The sequence below is a fragment of the Stegostoma tigrinum genome, chromosome 3 (assembly GCF_030684315.1).
Source record: "Stegostoma tigrinum isolate sSteTig4 chromosome 3, sSteTig4.hap1, whole genome shotgun sequence".
NCBI lineage: Eukaryota > Metazoa > Chordata > Chondrichthyes > Orectolobiformes > Stegostomatidae > Stegostoma > Stegostoma tigrinum.
Window position 1 is genome coordinate 71,653,911 of NC_081356.1, and position 24,104 is coordinate 71,678,014.

The 24,104-nt window shown below is 38.6% G+C and overlaps 1 protein-coding gene across 1 annotated transcript in view; it reads right to left on the reverse strand.

Moving 5' to 3' along the window:
• Positions 1–24,104, reverse strand: part of prdm6 (PR domain containing 6) — a 217,966-nt gene that overhangs the window by 35,475 nt on the left and 158,387 nt on the right. The window contains exons 6-7 of the mRNA XM_048527784.1: positions 20,087–20,423; positions 3,973–4,149 (exon numbers count right to left, since the gene is read on the reverse strand). Of these exons, the coding sequence (XP_048383741.1) occupies positions 3,973–4,149; positions 20,087–20,423 (514 nt within the window). The remainder of the gene's footprint in view (positions 1–3,972; positions 4,150–20,086; positions 20,424–24,104) is intronic.

Genomic DNA, 24,104 nt, shown 5'->3' on the forward strand with positions numbered 1-24,104 from the left:
GTTGAAAAAAAGCACCAACAAGGTCATTCGTAAGTAACACCTTTAGATTAAAAGAAATCTATTTTCCATTCTGACCCCAAAACCTCTTCAATTAATTATAAAAATCTATTTACACAGTAACATGGCTAAAATCAATCAGATTGTTGAAGTGTTTCCATGAATCTTCCTAAGGTTTACAGTATACCAGAGGCAGCTGTCTGCAGTACATCAGCACTTGGATCAGCTTAAAATGTAATAAGAACAAAAAAAAGTTGTAAAATCTCAGGTCAGGCAGCACCTGAAGATCAAAACTGAAACAACATTTCAGGTCACTGAGCTTTCAGTAGATTGGTTCTTATTTTAGATTTCCAGCATCTGCAGTATTTAGTTTTTGTACAAATTAGAATGTGTGAGTGAATTTGCATAAAAGTTTTTTTTCAGACTTGGTTTCTCTAGCATATTTAACTCTGGAAACACATCAGCAACAACTTTGGAATGAACTTACTTCTGCTGATTCTACCAAGTATTTTGGGATTTACCACCTCAGTGTGACAATAAACAGAGTAAATATTCCCAGCTGGCATTGAAGTGGCAGGGCTTAGATCCAGTAAGTTTTATACTGGACCAACTTTGCCAACTTTTACAAAGTCAAGCTAATGAATTATACTCAAACAATTCCAAGACGAATTACTTCTGAAAAAATGCAGATGCCCTATAAACAGTCTGCTTAACTGGCAAGGGGCAGGTTAAAGATACAAACACTGCTTTTCTGCCATTGAAAGGCCTGGGCCAGCATTTATAGGCCATCTACAATTGTCTCTTGAGCTGAAAGGTCTTGTAGGGCCATTTCAGAGTGCAATTATGAGTCAGCCACATTACCATCACATGTAGGTTAGATCAAGCCCTCCTTAAAGGACATTATACCAGGTGAAAGGGGTTATAATTTAACACCACAGCATGTTTTCTTTTACCTCACTAAACCCTGACTATGACTCAAAGGTTCATGAAATACATTGTTCTAAAGTTCATCTAAACTTTCAACACTTAACACAACTTCACTGCTTGTTATACAGGGCAGCATACAGCAGAAAGAAAGAAACCCAAACAGAAAATGAATGCCAGTTTTGGGCCTTTAAGATAGTTTGAATAGGCTATGCTTAGCAACTTCCAATCCAAGAAGGTTGAAGACAATGATGAAGCCAGGAGCCTCTTCAATTCTCAGGATTAGTGTCCTCCTTCACATTTTATTCTTCCAAATCCCTGATTTATCCCCCAGGCAGTCAACTATTCAATTATTTGCATTCTTTGAGCACTCCAGCACATGGTCCTCATTATTAGTTAATTGCTGTTGAAAGGGCAGATATGCTTTCAGACAGCATTTCAACATATGTTCCTCTTTTGTGAAACACGAACAAAAGGATCAGGCCATTGAAACTAACAACCACACACATTCCTTGCCTTTAGTGAATGCAATTTGACTGTGTTTTATTTCATTCAATTGAGACATTAACTAGGCCATACTTGCACCTGTGCACATCAAAAAATCTATTGGCACAATTTCTGTGAAGTTATCCCCAGAATTTTGGTCAATAATTATCTCTCAATCAACATCACGAAAAAGAATCATCTTTGCTGCTTGCTTTTCCCATTGAGCAGTCCATATATACAAGAATATCAGAGATAATGGGGACTGCAGATGCTGGAGATTCCAAGATAATAAAATGTGAGGCTGGATGAACACAGCAGGCCAAGCAGCATCTCAGGAGCACAAAAGCTCCAAGATAATAAAATGTGAGGCTGGATGAACACAGCAGGCCAAGCAGCATCTCAGGAGCACAAAAGCTCAAGATAATAAAATGTGAGGCTGGATGAACACAGCAGGCCAAGCAGCATCTCAGGAGCACAAAAGCTGTGCTCCTGAGATGCTGCTTGGCCTGCTGTGTTCATCCAGCCTCACATTTTATTATACAAGAATATCTTCAGGTAAAGATGCCATGACTGTTATATGGGAAGCTTGAATTCACTCAATGTTTTTCACTTCAAGACGACTGGATGTTGATGGAGTGGAAATTGTGCCACTTTTGCTGGGTCCAATTTACAGCTTGAAATGAGTTTGAGAGACATTTAAAGGTGGTCTGGACATCAGCTTGGAGCCGATATCAAGACACTGTTCCAGCCTGGTGAAGTACAGCCTGGGAGATGATCTTCCTTCAACATCCCTAAATACATATGTCTGTGTCTATAGGCACAGCTGTGTAGATAAGGGTGCCTTTGATGATTCTATCATTCAGTCCTCTTTATCTCCTTTCAAATAACACAAAAAAGTGAAGTCCATTGCATTTCCTATGTACAAAAGTGTACTTGTCACAATCATAAATTCTGCTAGCAATAATTTGGACTAAAGCCTAGAAAAATACACAAAATACCAACTGAACTGAAAATTCCAACTGCCACAAACCCAAAGTTCAAGTCAACATTCCACAAAAGTTATTTCCTACTTAAGCAGCTCAATTTCTCAGGCCAATGTTAAGTTTGAACTCAATTGCTTACTTTACACCAAAGGACACAATTATCAGGAAATTGTGTTTGCGTTGACTATAGCGCCGAAATGAAGTTTTCACCCATTTTCAGTGACCGTGCTATTGCCTAACCGAAACCATTGACCAGATAATGATGTATGTAATGTCTGTCAAAAACACTTACTGTTTGGATTGCCAGTCTTCAATTGTCAATTTTTTTTGGCATCAATATCAATGCAGAGTACAAAATTCACACTAGTATATGTTTGTTTGAAATGCCATGGGAAAATTAATGTTTCATGAAAAAAATTATATTGATATCCTCTGGACAGAGCACAAAGTTTCAAGTGAATCATTTCAATTATGTGTCCTGACTGAGTGTCCAAATGATCAATAAATCGCATATTCATATGTTCATATGTACCTCAGTTGGGAAATGAATACATCTAACCAGGAAAGGAGAATTTATGCAATGTTAAAAAATAGCTGATACGAAGGTGTTGCAACATAGAACATTGCCCTCCTAGCAAAAAGTCATTTTTAAAGGACTTAAATTCTTAGATTGCTCAGACATAAGTCTTTTTAACAAATATGGCTCTTTGACTGTGATGCCAATTTTTGACTATAGTTGCCTACCAATGTGAGTTATTTTGAGTTTGCTGCAATATTAAAGTTCCATTTTCAGCTCCCCAGCACTGGTCTATGCATTTCCAATCTGAACAACAATCTGACCCTCATTTTTCTGAATGATGAAATATTATTGAAGAGAAAATATGATGCCTCTATTTCCAAAATGTATGTGATGAATTCATCTAATGAAATAGGCCTTGAACCGAGTTCCAAATCTATAGGGGCATTGCCCTTGTTGTTAGGGAATTCAGATCTGCATTTACTACCATCAAGGAACCTCCATAAGACCATAAGACCATAAGACATAGGAGTGGAAGTAAGGCCATTCGGCCCATTGAGTCCACTGCGCCATTTAAATCATGGCTGATGGGCATTTTAACTCCACTTCCCTGCACTCTCCCCATAGCCCTTGATTCCTTGTGAGATCAAGAATTTATCGATCTCTGCCTTGAACGTCCCGGCCTCCACTGCATTCCGTGGCAATTAATTCCACAGGCCCACCACTCTCTAGCTGAAGAAACGTCTCCTCATTTCCATTTTAAATTTACCCCCTCTAATTCTAAGGCTGTGCCAACGGGTCCTAGTCTCCAAGCCATACATTATCTTGTAAGTTTCTATTAGATCTCTCCTCAACCTTCTAAACTCTAATGAATACAATCCCAGAATCTTTATCCTCCATTAGTCATCAACAACAAAGCAAAACATCTCATCTTAATTGGATTTCAGATTAAACTAAAATAAAAATACAGTACAGAAAAAGTTGCAGTGATTACAGAGAAAGCATTTTTCAGCCACTAAAAAGGTCTCAAGTAGGTAATTACTCTACCTTGTTAAGGTTACTTACTTAAATGGTTTTTCCCCTGTATGTGTTCGAATGTGATTGTTCAATGTTGTAGCTCCAGCAAAGGCACGTCCACAGTACCCACATTTAAAAGGTCTGTCACTGGAGTGGGTTACAACATGATTCCTTAATTCTGAAGGCTGGGAAAATGACTGAGAGCAGTGTCCACATTGGTAAGGCCTAAAAAACAACCAGATATACAGTCTATTGTTTACTTAATTAAACATATTTTCTTGTACTAAATTAGAAATATGTTGTCATTTATAAACCTTTCATTGTTGTTTAATATTGAATTGTTTTCACACATTCATTTATTGCTTATTTGCTGTTTTTATATCTAGATCTCAATATATATAGATCTCTATTCTATGACTAGATAACTACCTGAAGTCTCATGCAACTCTACAGGTTCAACATTACAGGGTGACATTCATATGTTTCATTCAGTTACCCAATTGCTGATATCGCTAGTTGTCAAGCCATGAGATTCAATCACAAGTAACATACAGATAACTTTGAACTCTGCACCAACATTAATATTCTCCAAGTAATCTAATCATGCGAACATTGAGCATTGTTGTATGTTACTTCAGTTCGTTAAAGGATGCAAGTTCAAATTTCCTCCACTAAAACTTCCATCTTAATTTTTTTTGGGAAATAGAGATGAGCCTCCTCCCCATGAGACTACAATGAGACTCCTTACCCAGTTATACATTCAGTGCTCACATCCAACTGTCTCTCCATGGCTCACAGCAACATCAATAAGGGCTCAAGACTGGATCATGTAGCCTCCCGTTCAACTTAATTTTGATAGTTTTTTAGGACAATCTCATCACCACCATTCCCATTCTTAATAGTATCTAACACGTCAGACAACTTGTCTGATATCCATTTCCAGAGAAACAGAGATTTCCACCAACTAAACATTGAAAAACCTAAAGCTATAGTCTGCTTCATGATGGAAACTCCATTGCCAAGCAACTAACCTCTGGCAAATATCTGAAAGTGAACTGGACAATTCACAAATTCAGTATCATATTTAACCCTGAAATGAGCTTACATTCATACCATTACTAAGCCACTTATCTCTACCACCATGTTTTCTGACTCTACCTTTGCCTCAGTCTATGAGTTGCTGAAATTCTTATGGTTACTTTGTTACCTCCAGACCTGACTACTCCAATTTTCTCCTGGCCAGCTGCCAAATTTCTATTTGGGTCATCCAAAACTCTGATGCTCATGTCCTAATTTGCACCAAGACCTATTCATCCATTTCTGTTAAGTTCACTGACCTAAATTAGCATCCAATGCAGGAATACAAGATAATAAAATGTGAGGCTGGATGAACACAGCAGGCCAAGCAGCATCTCAGGAGCACAAATGTGCTCCTGAGATGCTGCTTGGCCTGCTGTGTTCATCCAGCCTCACATTTTATTATAATGCAGGAATACCTCAGTTTTAAAATTCTCATCCTTGTTTACAAATCTTTCCACTTGAACTCTGTAATCTTGTCCATCCTCACAAATCTCTGAGATATCTCCACTCTTCCAAATCTTCAATTTTAATTGCCCCACATTTGTTAGCTGTGCTTCCAGCTGCCAAGATCTTAAGATCTGAAATTACCTCCCCAAGCCTCTCCACCACTCTAGCTGTCCTTCCTTTAAAACACTCCTTAAATTTGACATTTTCCCAAACTTTTAATCATTTGCTTTCATACCCACTGATGCGATTTGGTGGCGGATTTTGATTGCCTTAAGGGCATTTTATTTTGCTCAGTGCACTTTTTAAATTCAAGCCTTTGTTATTGTTGATCTTTTAGTTCTTCACATTATTACTGAACTGCAAGCATACACTTAGAATAATCCATCCACATGAAACATACAGCAACTTTTTAAAGAACTAATATGAACTTCACATCTGGGTTAGGTACATTCTACTGAGGGAATATTAGAGGTACCATCAGTCAACTTACATGAATCAAGAGGTTATCATGATTAACTGTGGGATGTATTATGATTTTTTTTATTTATTGCATTCCATTGGATTAGCATTGCATATTACAGTGCAGCCTATAAATGTGTTTAAGATGATAAACCAAGCCAAGTTGACAGAACATCAATGTAAATAGGCAGTTTATACTTTGGAGGACAGGCTTTTGTCACTCTTCTATAAACCTTGTGGGCCTAAACTACACTCAATATTTGCACAAAACTAATCGTAATTTGGTGATGATCGAAACTGGCTGTGTCTTTCTGGGAGGTTCTTGATCTTCTGACAAAAAATTTAATGAAACACAGTGTAACATTTGATTGATGGCATTTTAAAAATATAATGTTTGAATGTCGTGTCAAAAATATAGCTGCCTTGAAAATTACATACTTTTGCTTAACACAGTATTGCTTCTTAAATATGGATATAGCCAGCAGATGTGAGTCAGCATTGTGAGCTCATGCAGTTTTACATGTACCTACAATCAATGATTTGGTTCCAAAGGATGTCAGGAACGTGTCTGCATAGTTGATTGTCAATCCATCTCGATGATGATAATATTATCCAAAAATGTTGTTATCTATATTATACATTGTAAATCTACAACCATTGCAACACTTCATCATATTTCATTGCACAACATTGCCAAAGGGAGTAAAATGCATTATTGGTATAATTGTGCCAATTTTACATCATTATCACTATGCACTATAAAAAATACTTCAAGAATGTAATACATATGGGATTGGCCTGAAGAACCACGCAAAGCAAAATAAAATGTTCAGCACGTAGCCATCCACCTTAGTTTACTTTATCAAGGAGCTAGAGACTTTTACTGCATCATCGCAGTACAGGATCCTTGTCATACATATAGGCATTTATAAACCATTTGCTGGAACATTAAATAAGAATTATGGAGATGATGAGCCAGAAGAACTTTCATTTACTCATTTAATTGTCCCGAACATGAGGCTACCCAGCTTAGCTCCCAAATGTGTTGAAATATTTTAAGTATATTGTCTTATCATATTTGTAATACATTTTCAATTATGTTCAATACTAGATGGATAACTGTGAATTTATCAGGAGAAGCACTCACAAATGTAGTGACCATAGTTTTTACCTGAGTGTCTGTTTGTCATGATATTACAATTGATAATTATGAAAAATAGCAAATCTGATTTGAAGAAAAGACAAATGATGGAGTGTCAAAAATATTTAAACAACATCCATTTCAGTGAGTAAAAATCTAATTCAGCTAAATCTCATCCGCATTTCAAAGCCATAAAATGTGATATTGACAAACTTTCAGACCATCTTTATCCCCTGTGGAATCTAAGGTATCCAGAAAACATTCATCTTCTGTATATATCTTAAAGGGATTATGTCATTGAATCTGAGTTAAATTATATCAGTCTGTTTAAACTCAAACATTTAAATACATTTATGTTTTATCCTTATTGAGAATATGATAACTTTTATTTAAAGTTTCTTTGGATGTCCTCAATTTTCTGACTCTTCATAGTTGCAGAATAATCTGTGAATCTGACATTGATTAGAAGTATAACCAATTCAGATTGGTGATGATATGATATTCACAGAATTTTATCAAGAAATTAGAATTTTTCAGTTTTAAATTCCAAATTAACTTTTCCAATAAGATAATATTAAAACTCACTCCACACAAAGGTGAAACTAAAGAGGGAAATATTTCATTCATCTGCCTTTGTTGTGTTTAAATTAATTCTTTGTAGCAAATTAAAGAAACAATTTTTACACTGCAGATCGATATAACTGCACCAAAATAATTTATTTTTACAGTAAGTCATAAAAAAATTAGAGGTTTAATTGTTTTATGTTCACAGAAACAATCCCTTTAAGGCAATGGATGATTGGCAGCAATATTATTCAATGTTATTGAGCAGTTATTTCCTTCTGACAGTTCTATTGGATTGATGATTGTGTATGCATTGAAAAAAAAACAGTGCTAAGCAAAATTCACAATTCATTACCTGCTAGCAGTTAATTGGATTGAGATAGTGTATTGCACATTAGGAATGTACAAACAGGAGAAAGACATTTAGGCCCTTGAGTATCTTTCTGTTTAATTAGAATATGGCTCACCTGTACCTCAACTCCATTTTCCTGTTTTTGCTCCATATCCCTTTGTTCGCTTGCCTAACAAAAATCAACTGTTCTCAGATTTAAAGTTATAGTTACATAGCATTTACAGTCATTGAGAGACAAGTTCCAACTTTTCATTGTAATTGCATGCCTAAAGCACTAAAGCCAAGCTAGCACTCGTGCAGTACTCAGGGATTGCTGCACTGATGTAGGTGCCATCTTTCAGATGTAATGTTAAACTGAGGCTTCAACTACTCACTCAAGTAGATATAAAAGATCCCATGGCACTAATTCAAAGGAAAACAGGGGTGAGAACCCCAAACAATGGCCAATATTTGTCCCTCAATTGGCATCATAATGTGGCTTCTATGTTTCCCACCTACAACAGTGAATGTTTTGCAAAAATACTTAATCAGCTCTAAGGTGCTATGAGACATTAAATGATTGTGAAAGATACATAAACGCAAATCCTTTCTAATTTCTTTTCTTTGACAAGATTCATTCCTTATGAAATTACGAAATGTTCTAATTCTAATATTTCATGATAAGTCTCTAGCTCCAAGTTCGTCTGTATCAACTAAATTGCTCTTCGAGTTTGAAAACCTGGAAAGAGATACCCTTAAACTTAAGGAAATGTAAACCACAAACATGTAACTATCCTTATAATTTAGCCATTGAATTGCCAGTGAATGTGGGCTTTACCACCTCTAAGACAAATACATCATTATTTAGTTTCATTATGCTGCAAACAATATCGCAGGTCAGATTCTGACCAAATCTCTGCACAACTGAAGCATGGCGTCTTTTAGAATTCTAACTCCTTTATGAAAAGGTCACATTGTTTTGATTATTTTTGCCTATTTGCTCAAATTATTAATGATTCCTGCACACGTACAAGTTAGATTTGATTCACTGGTACTAATATTCTATCGTGGGCTTAAGGCTTTTGATTTCACACTTCCCACATTGAACTCCATCTGGCATACTCACTTCATCTGTTTATGTCCCTTTGTAATTTCCTGCTCCTACATAACATACTGTGCCTCTTAGCTTAGATATACAAAGTTCTATTCCTTCATCCAAGTCATTAATACACGTTATGAAAAGCTGAGGCTCCAGCTCAGAGCCCTGGAAAATATCACTTGTCATATTCTGCCAATCTGAGAATGTTCCATTTTTTTCCCCACTTTGTATCTCCTACCTCCTCAATCAATTACCAAACTATGTCACAAGGTTAACCCCAATTTCAGACGCTTGCATTTTTACTAAAATTCTCCAATTGAAAATCTTATAAAATGTCTTCTGGAAATCCATTTCGTTAACATCCATTGGTACTCTTCTATCCACCATGCAAGTGATTTCCTCAAGAAAATTTGACTAGACACAACCTCCCCTTCAAAACTCCATGCTCTCTTTGATCAATTCATACTTATCCAAAAGCTCAGTCATTCGAGCTAAATTGAAAGCTAAGAGAATTTTTTCGAAAAGATAAAAGCATAACTTCATTGTAACATAGTAGAAATAAACTTGAGCTAAACTAATTTTGTAAATCATCTACACGATGTCACAAGCATAGAGGAGCAATGTTCCTAATTGGTCCTCTGGATTGATTAGTTCACAGTAATATGCTTAGCAACCTTCTTTTAAAATGCAGGAACACAGGAGTAGTACATTCATACTTTTAAGCCTGCTCAGCTATTCAATGAGAGAATTAGCTCACATGGAGCACTCAAGCTGATTGTAAGAGCTTGTACAGATATGGAAAGAGGAGAAGATTAATGAAGACAAATATAATTCCCCTACAGTCAGAAACAGGACAAGTTATAATGGGGATCAAAGAGATGGCAGACTAGTTTAATATAAATTTTGGCTCTGTCTTATGACCATATGAACGTGAGTCACTCCACTCTTTGACCGTCCTCTGCCATTCCATAAACTCATGGCCGATCTGATTTTAACTTTATCTCATATTCCCAATTATCCCCAAATTTGCAGACAACACAAAGTTGGGTGGGAGTGTGGGTGGTGAGGAGGAGTCAGAAATGTTTTATTGTGATTTGGATGAATTAAGTGAGTGAGCAAATGCATGAAAGACGTACTATAACGTAGATAAATGTAAGTTTCTCTTCATATGTCAGCCCTGCTATTAGATCATCAGTGGATTGGATGGTCAGCCATGATGGTGTTGAAGGGCCAAATGGTCCCCTCCTGCTCCAATTTTCTACGTTCCCAATACGATCACAGCTGATTGAACACCTCACGCATTTTACTCACACTATCCCCATAACGGTTTACACCGTTGATGATCAAATATTTATCAACTTCTATTTTAAATTTACTCGAAGATTCTATGACCCTCTTAGGCAGAGAATTCCAAAGATTTGCCACACTCTGTATAAAGAAATATCTCAAAAAATCTTTATCCTAAATGACATCCTCCTTATTTTAAATTGTGCCCCCAATTCAGTCATTCCGGGAACTAGTCTTTCAAAGCTTCATCACACTCTCTCTACATCAATAGAGTCTTTCCTGATATATAGAGATCAAAACTGCACACAATACTCCAGGTGTGGTCTAGATGAGCTTCTATACAACTGAAGCAAGACCCCTTTACTTCTTTACTCAAAGCTTCTTTCAATGAAAGCTAATATGACAGTATCTTCACAATTGCTTATTGCACCTACATGTTAATCCTCATAGCACACATTGCTGCTTAGCCTGAAATTTAGATACTTGTGGTGGATAGTTCATCAGTTGACCACTAGGGCATTGATATGTGTCACAGATTCACTGGGTAGAATTTTGTGCTGCTCCTGGGGGTGTAAACATTGTTGGAATGCGGAACTTAATTATGCACGAGGCCAAAAATCAGCTAGCAGAGAAAAGATTTCTGGTTTCCTCCCATGGTCCAGAGCTGTGCATGTTAGGTGGATTGGCCATGGTAAATGTGGAGTTACGGGGATTGGATGGGGGTTTGGGTCTGGGTGGGATGCTGTTTGGATGGTCAATGTAGATTCAATGGGCTGAATGGCCTCTTTCCACACTGCAGGCATTCAATGATTCTGTGAGAGCAATGGATGTATTGGATGGGTCCAGGATGATGTGGATAAGTTGGTGGGTGACAGCAGGGAGAGTAGAAAGTGAGTCAATGAATTTTGAAAGTGAGTTGCAACATTTTCTTGCAGTTAATCCTCAAAACAGAGTAGCTCCAAATGTGCACTTCCTCAAAGTTGGAGGAGGGTTGTTTTGGAATCATCAGTGACCATAACAGCCGATTAAGGGGTCTCCCTGATAATCATGAGTTGAGTGGATGGAAACAATGACATTCTCAACCGTTTGCACACGTCATGAACAGAGGTTCATTGATACCTGACCCCATCGGTTTCAGTCCAGCAGAACTCCAGCAAGTCAGGAGGAGGAGGAAGAGGACAGGATGAGCTTCTGCTGACTGAATAAGGGCGAAATTTGGCAGCCTTACAACCTGTCACCGCGGTCATTTGGGAAATAGCGGATAGTGCAGGGTATTTTGATTTAGGTCCAGAAATTTGAGGGGAGAACAAAGGTCATACCAGGAAGGTTATTCCAAACATTCAAAGAGTCAAGGATGCTAATAGGAAGCTCAAGGATGAGAGGGGATATCAAGAATAATTTACTTAAGTGCCACCTCCCACAGTGCTAAGGAAAACTTGAGGTCCTCTGATAAGTGCTTATGATGAATGAGCAGGTGAGTGGAACTTATCTGAGGGCAAAGTAAAGTGCTGAACTAACTTTGACCTGATCATTCCCTACATTTTTCCCCATGTCACCCCAGGCAGCAGACATGAGCGAGAATGGGAAAAAAATGCATCATATGAGGAGTGGATGCAGCAGCAGATGCCAGAGCAATGATGATGGGTCAAGTTGACCCTGCACCTCTGACAGCTCCTCTGCCACTGTGGAGGGTTTGGCGCAGTGTGGCTCAATGTTATGCTTTCGCTGCTGCTCTGCATCAACAGGGAGATGCTGGCAAGGGTCAAGCCGCACCAGATGCCAATCAAAAGGCAAGGGTGACAGTGAGCATTGGTGGATAGACAAACATTTTTAAAGTGAAATTAATCATATTAACAAGTATCTTCATCCAGACAATGATGAAACATCTGTGCGCCTTAGAATTTTACATTTTCCTTTCTCTGTCACTGCACCTTGGTGCAGCCCCAACATCCATAGTAGATCAGAAGGCAGCTGAACTGATATGCCATGTTGACCAATGATCCAATGACAATCTTGGTGGTCATCCTCTGGTTGTTCATGTTCTAGAGTGTTCTGTCCTGGTGCAGTCTACCGCTGAAGGTGATGGATCACTGGCAGAGTGGAGAGGGAGAGATATCTGCACCCTTGAGCCTTATCTAGAACATGCACCTGCTGAGGTGAATGTTTCTGCATCAGTGGAGGGTACAAGTCATGATTGTGCATCCTTTGAGGACTCTGAGTCATCATACTTGGAATGGTATTTGAGGTTGAGCTGCAACTGGAACAAAATGAAGAGTGCTTCTTCCTCTTAATGTAAGGACCTGCCAGGCAGAACAAAATGAATTAGTTAATTGGTTGCACAACCCCTTTTCTCAACAATGCTTAGTTTCATGCAAATGCCCTCAAGGTCCATTTGGTAATAACAGTCTGGGGGCATCCTCACTGGGTTGCTGCATGACTCCAAACTCCTCATTTATGTTTGTTCTGACATGGCCCTTCCTGCAGCCTCTTCCTCAAACTGAATGAGGATTCTTATAACAGGTGACCCTCCTCCTGTCATATTGCACTCCCTCTGATCACAAGCCCTTCCCTCTGGCAGATAGGCAGAATAATTGTGTACTATTCCAATTATTATATAAATACTTTACAAGTTTGCTTACATGTGACAGTTCCTGAACTCTCTCCAGTAAGTGTTAAAGCCCCATCCTGTTATGCCTACACGGACCATGCACTTAATATCAACTCCTGCTATTCTCGGAGTTCTCACATAGAAATAAGAAACTGAGAATCTTGGAGCAGGAGTGGCCTTTTGGCCCTTTGAATGGCAGAACAGGCTCAATATGATCATATTGATCATTCAACTCAGAACACTATCCCCACATTTTCCCATACCATTCAATCCCTTCAGCCCTCAAACTAGAAATAGTACCATAGCAAACTAGAAACATAGAGTCATACAACACAGAAACAGGTCTGACCAGCCCATGCCAAGCATAAACCCAAACTGAGCAAGTACCACCTGCATGCACTTGGCCCATATCTCTTCAAACATTTCTTATTCATGTACTCATTTAAAAGTCCTTTAAACGTTGTAACTGTACATGCATCCACCACTTCCTCTGGAAGTTCATTCCAAACACGAACCACGCTCTGCGTAAAAAAAATTATCCCCATGCTTTTTTAAAATCATTTTCCTCTCACCTTAAAAATATGTCCCCTAGTCTTGAAATCCCCCACCCTAGGAAAAAGACCTGCCGTCCACCTTATCAATATCGCTTATGATTTTATAAACCTCTATAAGGTCGCTGTCGGCCTCCTACGCTCCAGTGGAAAAAGTCCCAGCCTACCCAGCTTCTCCTCACAACTCAAACCTTTCATTCTGATCTGTGGTCATGACAATAAACATTTTACACTCAGTTATGGCAACGACAGCTCCTGAGTTCTGTTCAGTATGAAACTTAAACTGCCACGCAGCTGATAGAACATTCACAACGTGAAATGACTCCCATACATTCAATCTGAAAGTGCTAACCCAATATGGAATTTCTGCAACCCAAACTCCTGCCCAACAGCATTCTACACAGATACATTAATACTGCTTCATCCCTTTATGAGCGTTACTTTAAAGTGACTGCACAACGCCACTTACCTTTGTAGAGCACAGTAGATCATTCAGCCGAATCTCGCATTGGACCCAGGCTCTACTGTCGATTTCACTGGTGCTGACCTGTACAGTGATCTGTACCCAGACTACTTCCGCTGACGTGGAACCTCCCATCTTTCCTGGACGGCGTAGAGAGAAACATGCAGCGACATGTCACTGAACCACTTGTTGTCTGCATTTGGATAGGATAGGTGATCATGATCAACAGGTGGCGAGGGGGAGGGAAAGATTGCACTTCCTAAAAGACAACAAGTGTAATCCTCCTGGTTGCGTGAAATTGATGTCAGTTGGCAGTCCTTTAAGTGTAGCACCTAAATCTTTGAGACCTGAAGTAATAGCATGGATGGCTAGCAGTGGGGGGGAATTAACTGATGGCTTCCTGGTCACCTTTGCCTCACAATCTATTGCACCCCTCACATGTACCTGTCTGATTGGCTACCCAGTTGGAAGCGTCACTTACTTCCAGTCCAGCCACAATCAATGTGGCCACTGAAGTGAGATTCTAGCCATTATTTTGTCGAGCATGTCAACTGATTTGGAAAGTAACACAAAAAATAGCAATTGACAAAATTAATTCACACACAATTCTACACAGTGAAACATTCAAATAACAGGGAAAGCAAATTAGAAATGAAATATTTGACAATGAGAAAAATATTGTTATGATTTGAGATTAATTTATTACTGGACAGGTGTAGATTCCAGTCATAAACTCAGTTTGATTGGTCACATTTTGATTTGTGTTGGTTTTAACAAAGTGGCTTCTCACCGAAACAGAAGTATTCAATTCTACAGATTTTGTTTTAACAGTAAAACTGACTTTTTTTTAAACAGGGCAAAGACAAGTAGAATAATCCAAATTATCTCTTATAAATTCAAAGATTTTAAACACACTGTAAAAGTATACTCCCATTAATTCTAAGCATTTAGTTTTAAACTGAAAAGGAAAAAAAAAACAGATTTTGTATCGCACCCAAAATGCACCCTGTAATAGTTCCCAAAACATCACTTGAATAATACTCACACCAGAGTCCATATGCCAAATAGCCTGCTAGTGTGATTTCATGTGTGATTTCAACTTTTCGATTGGAACTGTGATATCTTCTTCATGGAACTACCACACCTCTGTGCTTTGCTGTACTCGACTTTAAGTGACCTCTTCAGGTTTTTTATCTGAACACTTCCAGTCTGAGACTAGCATTAACTTTTCATCAGCTTTATTTTGTCTATCTTTCCCTTCTCTGGAGCACTGCTGTCATAAGACATCCTGTTTTAAGAATTTCACAGGACTGCCCCACTCACAGTCAAAATAAAATTAAAAGTCTCTGTCTCTTAGTTTTGGATGGTATCATTAAGCTTGAAAAAAACAAATTCTAGAACTCTCTAATAAATCTTTAAGGCTGGATTATTTACTATTCTGGGTCACAATCTGAAATTTTTAAAAAATGTCTATTGGCGCACAAAATCCATTCAAAACAAAAAAAAAATCACAAGATATGGGTTTCACTGGCTAGTACAACATTTATGCACATTCGATATGGCCCTTGAGAAACTGGTGGCGAGCCACTTTCTTGAACTGCACAATCCATGTAGTGTTGGTGCACCCACAATGTAATTAGGGACAGAGTTCCAGGATTGTGACTCAGTGACACGGAAGGAACAGCGATATATTTCCAAGTTAGTATGGCATCTGTCTTGAAGGGGAACTTGCAGGTGGTGGTGTTCCCATGGGTCCACTGCCGTTGTCTTTCTAGGTAGCACAAGTCCTGAATTGGGAAGACGCTGTACAAGCGGCTTTGGTGATTTGCTTCAGGGCTTTTTTGTGGATTATACATATTGCTGGCACTAGAGGGAGTGAATGCTGAAGGTGATGGATGGGATACCAATCAAGTGGGCTGCTTTGTCAGCAATGCTTGGGGCTATGCAGCTACAGGCCCTGCAACTAAGTAGAATAATGAAACAGTTATCAGAAAGACTATTGGCAAAGAAATTGAAAGAGTTTGAAGGCATTTTGAACATGTGGATGCAAATTTTACATTTGAGGAGTAGCTGCACTGGGTGTCAATGTCAGTCAAGAAACACATGGATAATAGGAGAACAGGATTTGATGTGAGATAACAAGGTGTAGAGCTGGATGAACACAGCAGGACAAGCAGCATCAGAGGAACAGGAAAACTGGTGTTTCGGGTCGAGACCCTTCTTCAGAAATCAACATCGGCAGTTCCTACTACCTTTGTAAGGATTGATGTGAGTTAGAATACAGGAGGAAGAACTAGGAATGAGCTCAGGTTTATGGAGGATGGAAAACAGAAGGCCAACTTGGAGTGCATTAGAATAGCTGAGTCTAGAGGTAATAAAGCTATGGGTGAAGGTTTCAGGAGCCGATGGGTAAAGATTTTCCAGAGGTGGAAGTAAATGATTTTGACATGAGAGAAGATGCATGTTTGTCAGTCGAACACAAGTCAATTAGGAAGATTAACATGTTCCAATGATATTGTATTTTGTTTTTCATGATTACTCCCTGAAGATCTAGGAGGTTAAAGTCACCTATAAAGTATATGATAGTTGTGTGTTCTTCGTACCTAATTTATTCCAGTGCAATGCAGGGGTGATATTTGTCAAGAATACTTCAGCAATTGCAGGAGTTCTACAAACATGTACTCAGCCTAAAATTTGAGGATCTTCTTTGTGCTGTGTTAGTTTAATTGTGCTCGCAGAATTAAGCATTCCAGTGCAATTAATGTTGATCAGTGAACAGACTAACATGGCAAAGTGCAGGTCATTTAAACTACCTTTGTATATTGCACCACCTGCTATGAGCCTTTTTTTCTCTTCCTCTTTCCTTTGTGAATAATGTGTCCTTCCATATGTTGTCTTTGCTCACTATCATGCTGCAAGCCAAGGGAAATGGTAGCTGTAGTGTCCCATGACCAGATGAAAAACCCTGAATAAAGAAACAAGACCTTTTCCAGCTGCAGCACCGCTACCTGCAGATTTTACCAGTGTTAAACATCAGCAGGAAACTCAAAAGAACAAACCCAGCAAGATCCAGCAGAAATCAATCAACCTAAAGTAACTGATGTAGGGCCTCCTTCCTGCTGTTGAATACATGCTTAGTTTTGCAAGATTAAGAGAGGATGTTGGCTGGAGCCTTGAGGTTAAAAAGATAACTGTGCCATTGACCAGCATTATACATTGACTCACCCACCTTCTTTGCATAACAAGTCCAGACGGTTAATGCAAAGCAAACTATACAGTTATTGCGTAGATTCCAGACCAGACAAGCAGTGTAACTTTAAGACAGTTATACAACACAACATGTGATGTTCCTGTGTAAAAGTACCCACCTCGTTTTTGTCACCTTCTGTGCAATAAAGACAGTGTTGTGTGTTCAGTCTGTTATACGTATGTAATATACAACACAGACCCAGGCTACGTTGAAGACTGTGATATTACAGTAAATAGTTAGTATTATCTGTCTCAACAAGAACGTGATTTTTATCGTTTATGTTACACGATCAAGCATTCATAATAATCTTGCTGGTAGTGGTGTTTAACCTAAGAAAGCGCTTCGAAAACATCCTCACCAACCTGGTATCTAAGTTTAAAAATTATGGGGACACTACATTTCCACTTTGTTGTGCTATTTACATGGCTCAACTTGAACATCAAGTTAATTTGAGTTATTATCACACAAATTGGCGGGATTAATCTCTATCCCACTGCAAAATTTCAACCCTTAATATGTTTTTACAAATAAAATAGTTTTAAAATAAAATGAATTCTACATAGAAATTCATTTGTGAAAATAATGCAGAGTATGCAATTCATTTTTTTAAAAACTGACATTCTGTGAGATTATTGTTTAAAATTCATATCAGTTCTGTGCAAAAGGCATAGAATTATAAATTTGCAAACACTGCACCTGAATTTCAGCTGTACAACCAACACAAAGAAGGAGGACTGCCTACAGCTAATCTACACTTACAATGACCTCAATGCTGAAGTCATGAGAAACCATTTCATAGGATTTCTGGGAGCAATTAGGTTCATTAACTACCCAAATTAAGAATTTCATATCTATTGAAGGTCTGCTCTGCAAAATTTGTCCCTGATGCAGGCATGCTTCCAGACCAGGATTCTTCAGCTGATTCTGTGACTGCCAAGTTTGTGAAACATTTTTGTTTTAATATTAAAAACCATTTGTGTAAAATCAGCACACCGTGGGAATTTCCCTCGGATCCAGAGTTCTACTCGATGCTCCTCCCACTCACCCTAATTTCTTAATCTGTCCCCACCTCTGGAACTCACCTGGGGCAGCCCAAAATAAATTTCTCTCCTGCAGTGAGCTGTATGTGAGTTGTTTTGTTTGCATGTAGATTGTTCACCTTACAGGCTCACACTAATTTTCACCCAATTGTGGGCAAGCCATTGTGTATATTTCAGTCTCTTATTCCATAAACTTTACCTTCACCTCACAATTAAGACTTTCATGCACAAGTCACATATGGTGATTGCCTTCGTGCGTGAACAATTCCTTATTCAGAGTAAAATACTGTGCAACTACAGACTGCAGACGAGTGAGTGCCCTGAAGGCGAAATCAACTGTTTACATCATCTCAATTTGTAAATCCTTTGATATGTTTGAAGAATGTTGCATGGTTATTGGGCCAGGTGTTGAAAAATGTACCATTTCAATCTGCTATGGTTGTCAGTTTTATTTTCAAAATAGCTAGACTTTAATCTCAGACTGATGTGTTCAAAAACTTCACAAAAGATATGGTTTCCCCAATCCATGCATGGGAGACAGGAAGTCTTGAAAAATAGTGGGGAGCTGCAGTCGGGCAATTTCCTGTCACTGCCAGGGAAATTTCCTAGTGATAGGATCAGCTGCCAATCAAATGGAGTTGGCTACAAAGGTAAATAATAGAATGCATTATCAAAAATAGTTTTTTTGGGTTGTTCACCCTGTAGCTGCCTAGGAATCAATGGAATTGGGGTGGTGACAGGGATTGGCGGTGTCAGTGGTCAAAGAGCCGTGCTGTGAAAGTCAGCCTATTGTCAGCTGTGGATCACCAGGACAGTCCTGCTTGACCTCTTGGAACATTAATTTTTATACTTACCTGTCCAAACCTCATGATCGCTGAGCTGCCTCAGCAGTAGCCAAAGCCCCGTTTCCCCAGTGGACGTGATGAGGTTTCAGAGATAACAAGGTGTAGAGCTAGATGAACACAGCAGGCCAAGCAGCATCAGAGGGGCAGGAAAACTGATGTTTCGGGTCGAGACCCTTCTTCAGAAACTGCATCTGCAGTTTCTACTATCTCTAAGGTTTCAGACATGCTGGCGTTTAGTCTTGAATTCGGAAATGGTTTGTGGTAAATTGGCAAATGGAGACTTGGAACCTACTGTTCAGCCATTAATGTCTCGAAAAATAGAGAAAAATTTAGCCAAGGGAGACAACAAATCTTTTTTGGAAATAACATGTTTGCTTGCATTCTTCATTTAATTTATTGAATAATTGGCTGATCTTCCAAAAGTGCAAAAGCAAAGTGATGAAATTTAAGCTATCAGTTATTTTCAACTGCATAGTATTTTCATCTTAGAAACAGACCATCCAGCCCAATAGGCTCATAATGCTTTTTATACTCCAAACAAGTCTCCTGTTTCCCCTCTTAATCCCACACTGCCAGCATACCGTTCTCCTCCGATCTTTTCAAAGTCCTTATCTCATTTCCTCTTAAAAGCATCTACACTAGCGAGTTTTGAGAAGATTTGTAGCTCAGGTTGAGGTTCTGGATGTAAGTTTGCTCGCTGAGCTGGAAGGTTTGTTTTCAGACATTTCATCACCATTCTAGGTAACATCATCAGTGAGTCTCCGGTGAAGCACTGGTGTTATGTCCTGCTAAATAGAAAACGGGACATAACACCAGTGCTTCATCAGAGGCTCACTGATGATGTTACCTAGAATGGTGATGAAGCGTCTGAAAACGAACCTTCCAGCTCAGCGAGCAAACTTACATCCAGCATCTACACTATTCACCTCAACCATCCCCTTTGGTAGCGAGTTCCACATTCTCACCAGCCTCCCTTGTCTGTGCTCGATTCTGTTACCTGTCAGGGTTCTGCGGACACACATGCATCTGCAGAAGAATCCGCTGGGTAAAGGTCTTAAAGCACTGTCCACATTTCCATAGATGCCAGTCACTGAATTCTCCACTTAAATGACTGGTTGAAGTTGGACTTGCCAGTACTCGTTGGTTTTTCGTATTCACGTGGTTAGCTATGGAGTCATGTGGCCCAGGCTTGTCACATAGTGATTTGCTGCATGCTGCCTGTGGAAACCTCAGTGAACGGTACACACCCGTGGGTGGCATTTTGCCAGTTTTGGTGAACGACTGTAACGTCTCATGCCTGGTCATTACATCGACAAGAGATGATGGGACATTCACTAGGGAATAAAAAAGGAAAAAGAACCTTTGTTTAAAAGAGATGAAATTTATAATTCAAATACTGAGGCGTGACAATCCCAAACAATTGTGAATATCATATTAACCAAACTTTATGCAAAAACATTCTGTTTAACATTCTCAATGCCTGGAAGAGGGTTTGCTTTTCCTTTGTACTGCAGAAATACATCCCTATTTTTGTGGTTTGCCAGCATCAGACTGGTGTTGGGCTGGAAGGGAGGAATTAATTTGCTCATTTTGTTCCAATGTACATATCACGAAGAAAATTGAAATCAAGCAGCATGAAAGAACCATCTAATTGTAATTTACATGCTCCAAGATAATAGACTGAAAAAACAGGCAGGCAAGGCTCTGGCCATTTTTTAAAAAAATTGATAAAATGGGGAAAAAGTTAAAACATATTTCGTGTAACCGACAGTTGCACCTGACGAATGCATACATGCTGACAGGAGATACATCTAATTAATTTTATAACCAAAAATTGAAACTTTTTTCCAAAGTAACTTGTGCTTGGAGCTTTCCTTAATAAAGATTAACTTTAGATAAATATCAGAACCATTATGTGGCTTGGAAAACATGAGACCCAGTGTTTTAAATAAGGCTATGGATAGGCATAGTCCTAATGAGATTAATTTGCTTAGTTTATGAATAAAATTTGGCATTTTTTTTGCCATCATTCCAAAACCACAAAGCAGTTATGTATGAAATGGAGTCCATTAAGCCCATATTTATTAATCCAACTAGAAAAATCCTCAATTTCCCCCAAATCACCAAACAATTATTTTGTAAATGAAGTCAGAGTTTTATCTTCGCTACTTGTATTTGGAGTTCTATTCCTTATGTTGATGATATTTTTCATGATGAAGAATTTCTTGACATCAATCCTAAATATCTTATATTAGTCTGACGCTATGCTTCTTCATCTAACTCTTGCAGAGTTAATTGAAAGAAATAGGTTGAATTTATCTTTTCCATACAATACACTTCTATATTTTACATGTAATTCTTTCCCACGTTGAAAAGCTTAACGCTGAGAATTTTCTTGGAGGTTTTCCATCTTTACTGTCAAGTCAGCGAAAACTTCATTTACACCAAAATGTTGCAGTGTATAGTCAGCCCAGTTAGACCCCAACTCCGAGAGGTCATCAACCATAAGCAACCTCATCTGACCAATGAACAGTATTCATTCACTTTCCAAGCTAAAGCACCTTATAAATTGATAGGGGGAAAAAATCATTTAATGTTAATTGTGCACTAACACTTTGGTGATAATTTTGTTTATTGGTATTGATGTAAACAATCAAAATATAACAACATTTGCAATTTTTAAGTTGCCTTCAAAGCGTTCGGGCAGTAGCTGTTGTAAATGCAATATAATGCATTGCTGTTGTTCTTTGATAGGCAATCCTTAAATAATGGGACGGGCGGAAGTCTTGAGGGAAATATTAGTGGGGACAGTTACGCATGTAGAATGGGTGTGTTTTGTGAGAGGAGAGAAGTGAGATGAGGGGAAAATGATGGAGAGGTTGGGGAAGAGATTGCGGCATGGTTGAGGTGAATTGTTGGTTGATTTAAAATTGCCAAAAAACTTTAGCTGCAGTCTCCTGGTGGTGATCTCCTACTTTGTTACCATCCTCACTGTTATCAGGGTCTTCCTCATTATTGGCAAGACATTTTCATTTGCGCAGAATGCTGTCCCTTTCACACAACAAAAGTGCTCAATAATGACTCACTACAATGTTGAACACTCTCCCCATGACATATTCAGAAAGTCTCTAGACTTATTGAGTCAGTGGAATCTTCCAGAGAATCCTTTAACTGATTAGATCACAGGGCTGAGGGACGGCATGGGTCATGAACCCCATTGGGGGAATGTAGCTTTGCTGTGACTCTCCAACATGGTTTTACGATTGGCATTCAGAGTCTGGAGATCCCAACCAATTACAGAGTGTAGGGTCTATAATGATGGCTAAAGATAGGATTTCTACTAAAAGCAGTTCTAGCAGTGGTCAGAATGGTTACAGTCAAATTGATTCCCAAGGTTTCTGCAATCACAGGAATGGAAGTGAAAAGTGAGATAACTATCCCTCTCCTTTCAAACCTGATTCTCGTTTTTTGTGAGTCAGAGGCCCCTGTTGCTGGCACCTTCACTAGATTTTGCAGCATGCAAGTGTATGGGTGAAAGGTCTGCCTGCCTCCTCAATATCAACAGGGCATCCTTAAGAGAGATCCTGGGCCATCACAAGAATTCTGTTTTGTAAATGCTCACCAAGTTTCAAAAGCATTCAAAACAGAACAGCTGACATGAATTCTCCTGAAGGCCTGGAAAATGGTCCCATAACCATTTTTGCTACATTTAAGAAGTTGTGAACTTTCTGCTTAGTAACTCAGGGAAGGTGTTCTCAATGCACCTGATACCAAACCTGATAATGATTAAATTCCTGTAATTTTGGGCATAATTATGGCGCACACAATCATAGTGCAGTGGATTAATCAGGATTTATGCTCTCAATAGCATTTAGTTCTGATAAAGTTTACTGCTGAAAAGTTTATATAGATGTACCTGGGTGGTAATGGTGGCTAGTTCAGAATTCTTAGTGGATGAATCAAATTTTAGCATCGGCACACGTGAAATTTTTGAATTTGTTTGGCTTATATGGTATCGCTATCTTTAAATCCAGGAGCTGTTTGTAATAAATAAGGTTAATTTACTGGCAAAGTTTTGTACCTAACAAAAGAGAATGTGAGGGAGGTGAAGATGTGGCTCACTCCAGCTGTAGGTTTTTTTGGCAACCACTGTTCCCTCAGGAAAAGGAGGGTCATATCGCTGAAGCGGTCCAGTCAATGTTTTTCAACAATGCTAAGAACTGCAGCCTGACAAAGCACAAAAGTAATGGTTGGAATCTAATGTAGAAGCTCATGGAAGGAAACACTTTGGCTCTCCGTGTAGTTGAGATGCAATTTTGAACCATTTAATATTTTTGCACTGTAAACTGAAAATGGAAATGTTTGTTACATAACTGTTGGACATAGAGGGTCAAGGAGCATCAGCAACATTGTCTAACATGATCGGTAATGGAGACTGGGCCAGGTGGAAGGCACTGCCAACAATGCAAAATACACAGAGATGCTTCAACACCTTTTTCAATCCTGTCAAGTATTAGAAGTGACTCAACATAAATGGAATCGAGTATTTCAGCTTAGAAATTTTAAACAGCAGTGACACTCGCTACATGAAATCAATACAAGCTGGATCTTGCTGGAGATACCTTGTCAGGAAAGAAAAAAAATCTAAATTATACAATTACACATTTAACATCTGAATCATCAGACACACAGTCAGAGTCTGTTAACTCCCTGGAATACTTTGAGTCCCTGGCCTGTCTGACTTGAATACCATTAATTTGAGAAGATTCGATATCTAACGTTAAATTCAATCTCATGCAAAGAAGTGTTTAACTTTATTATCTTGCAAAATTATAAAAGAATTGACAAAATCAAATCCTTTCTTTGTCAGCTTCACAGAAACTATTAAGAACATGAAATCAATGATTGGACCACACACATTGAACAATGAAAACAGGAATACAATAAAGCAATTCTAAATTATAGCTTATATCCTCTAAGTTAACTATAGACAATCTAAATCATTAACTGTACTA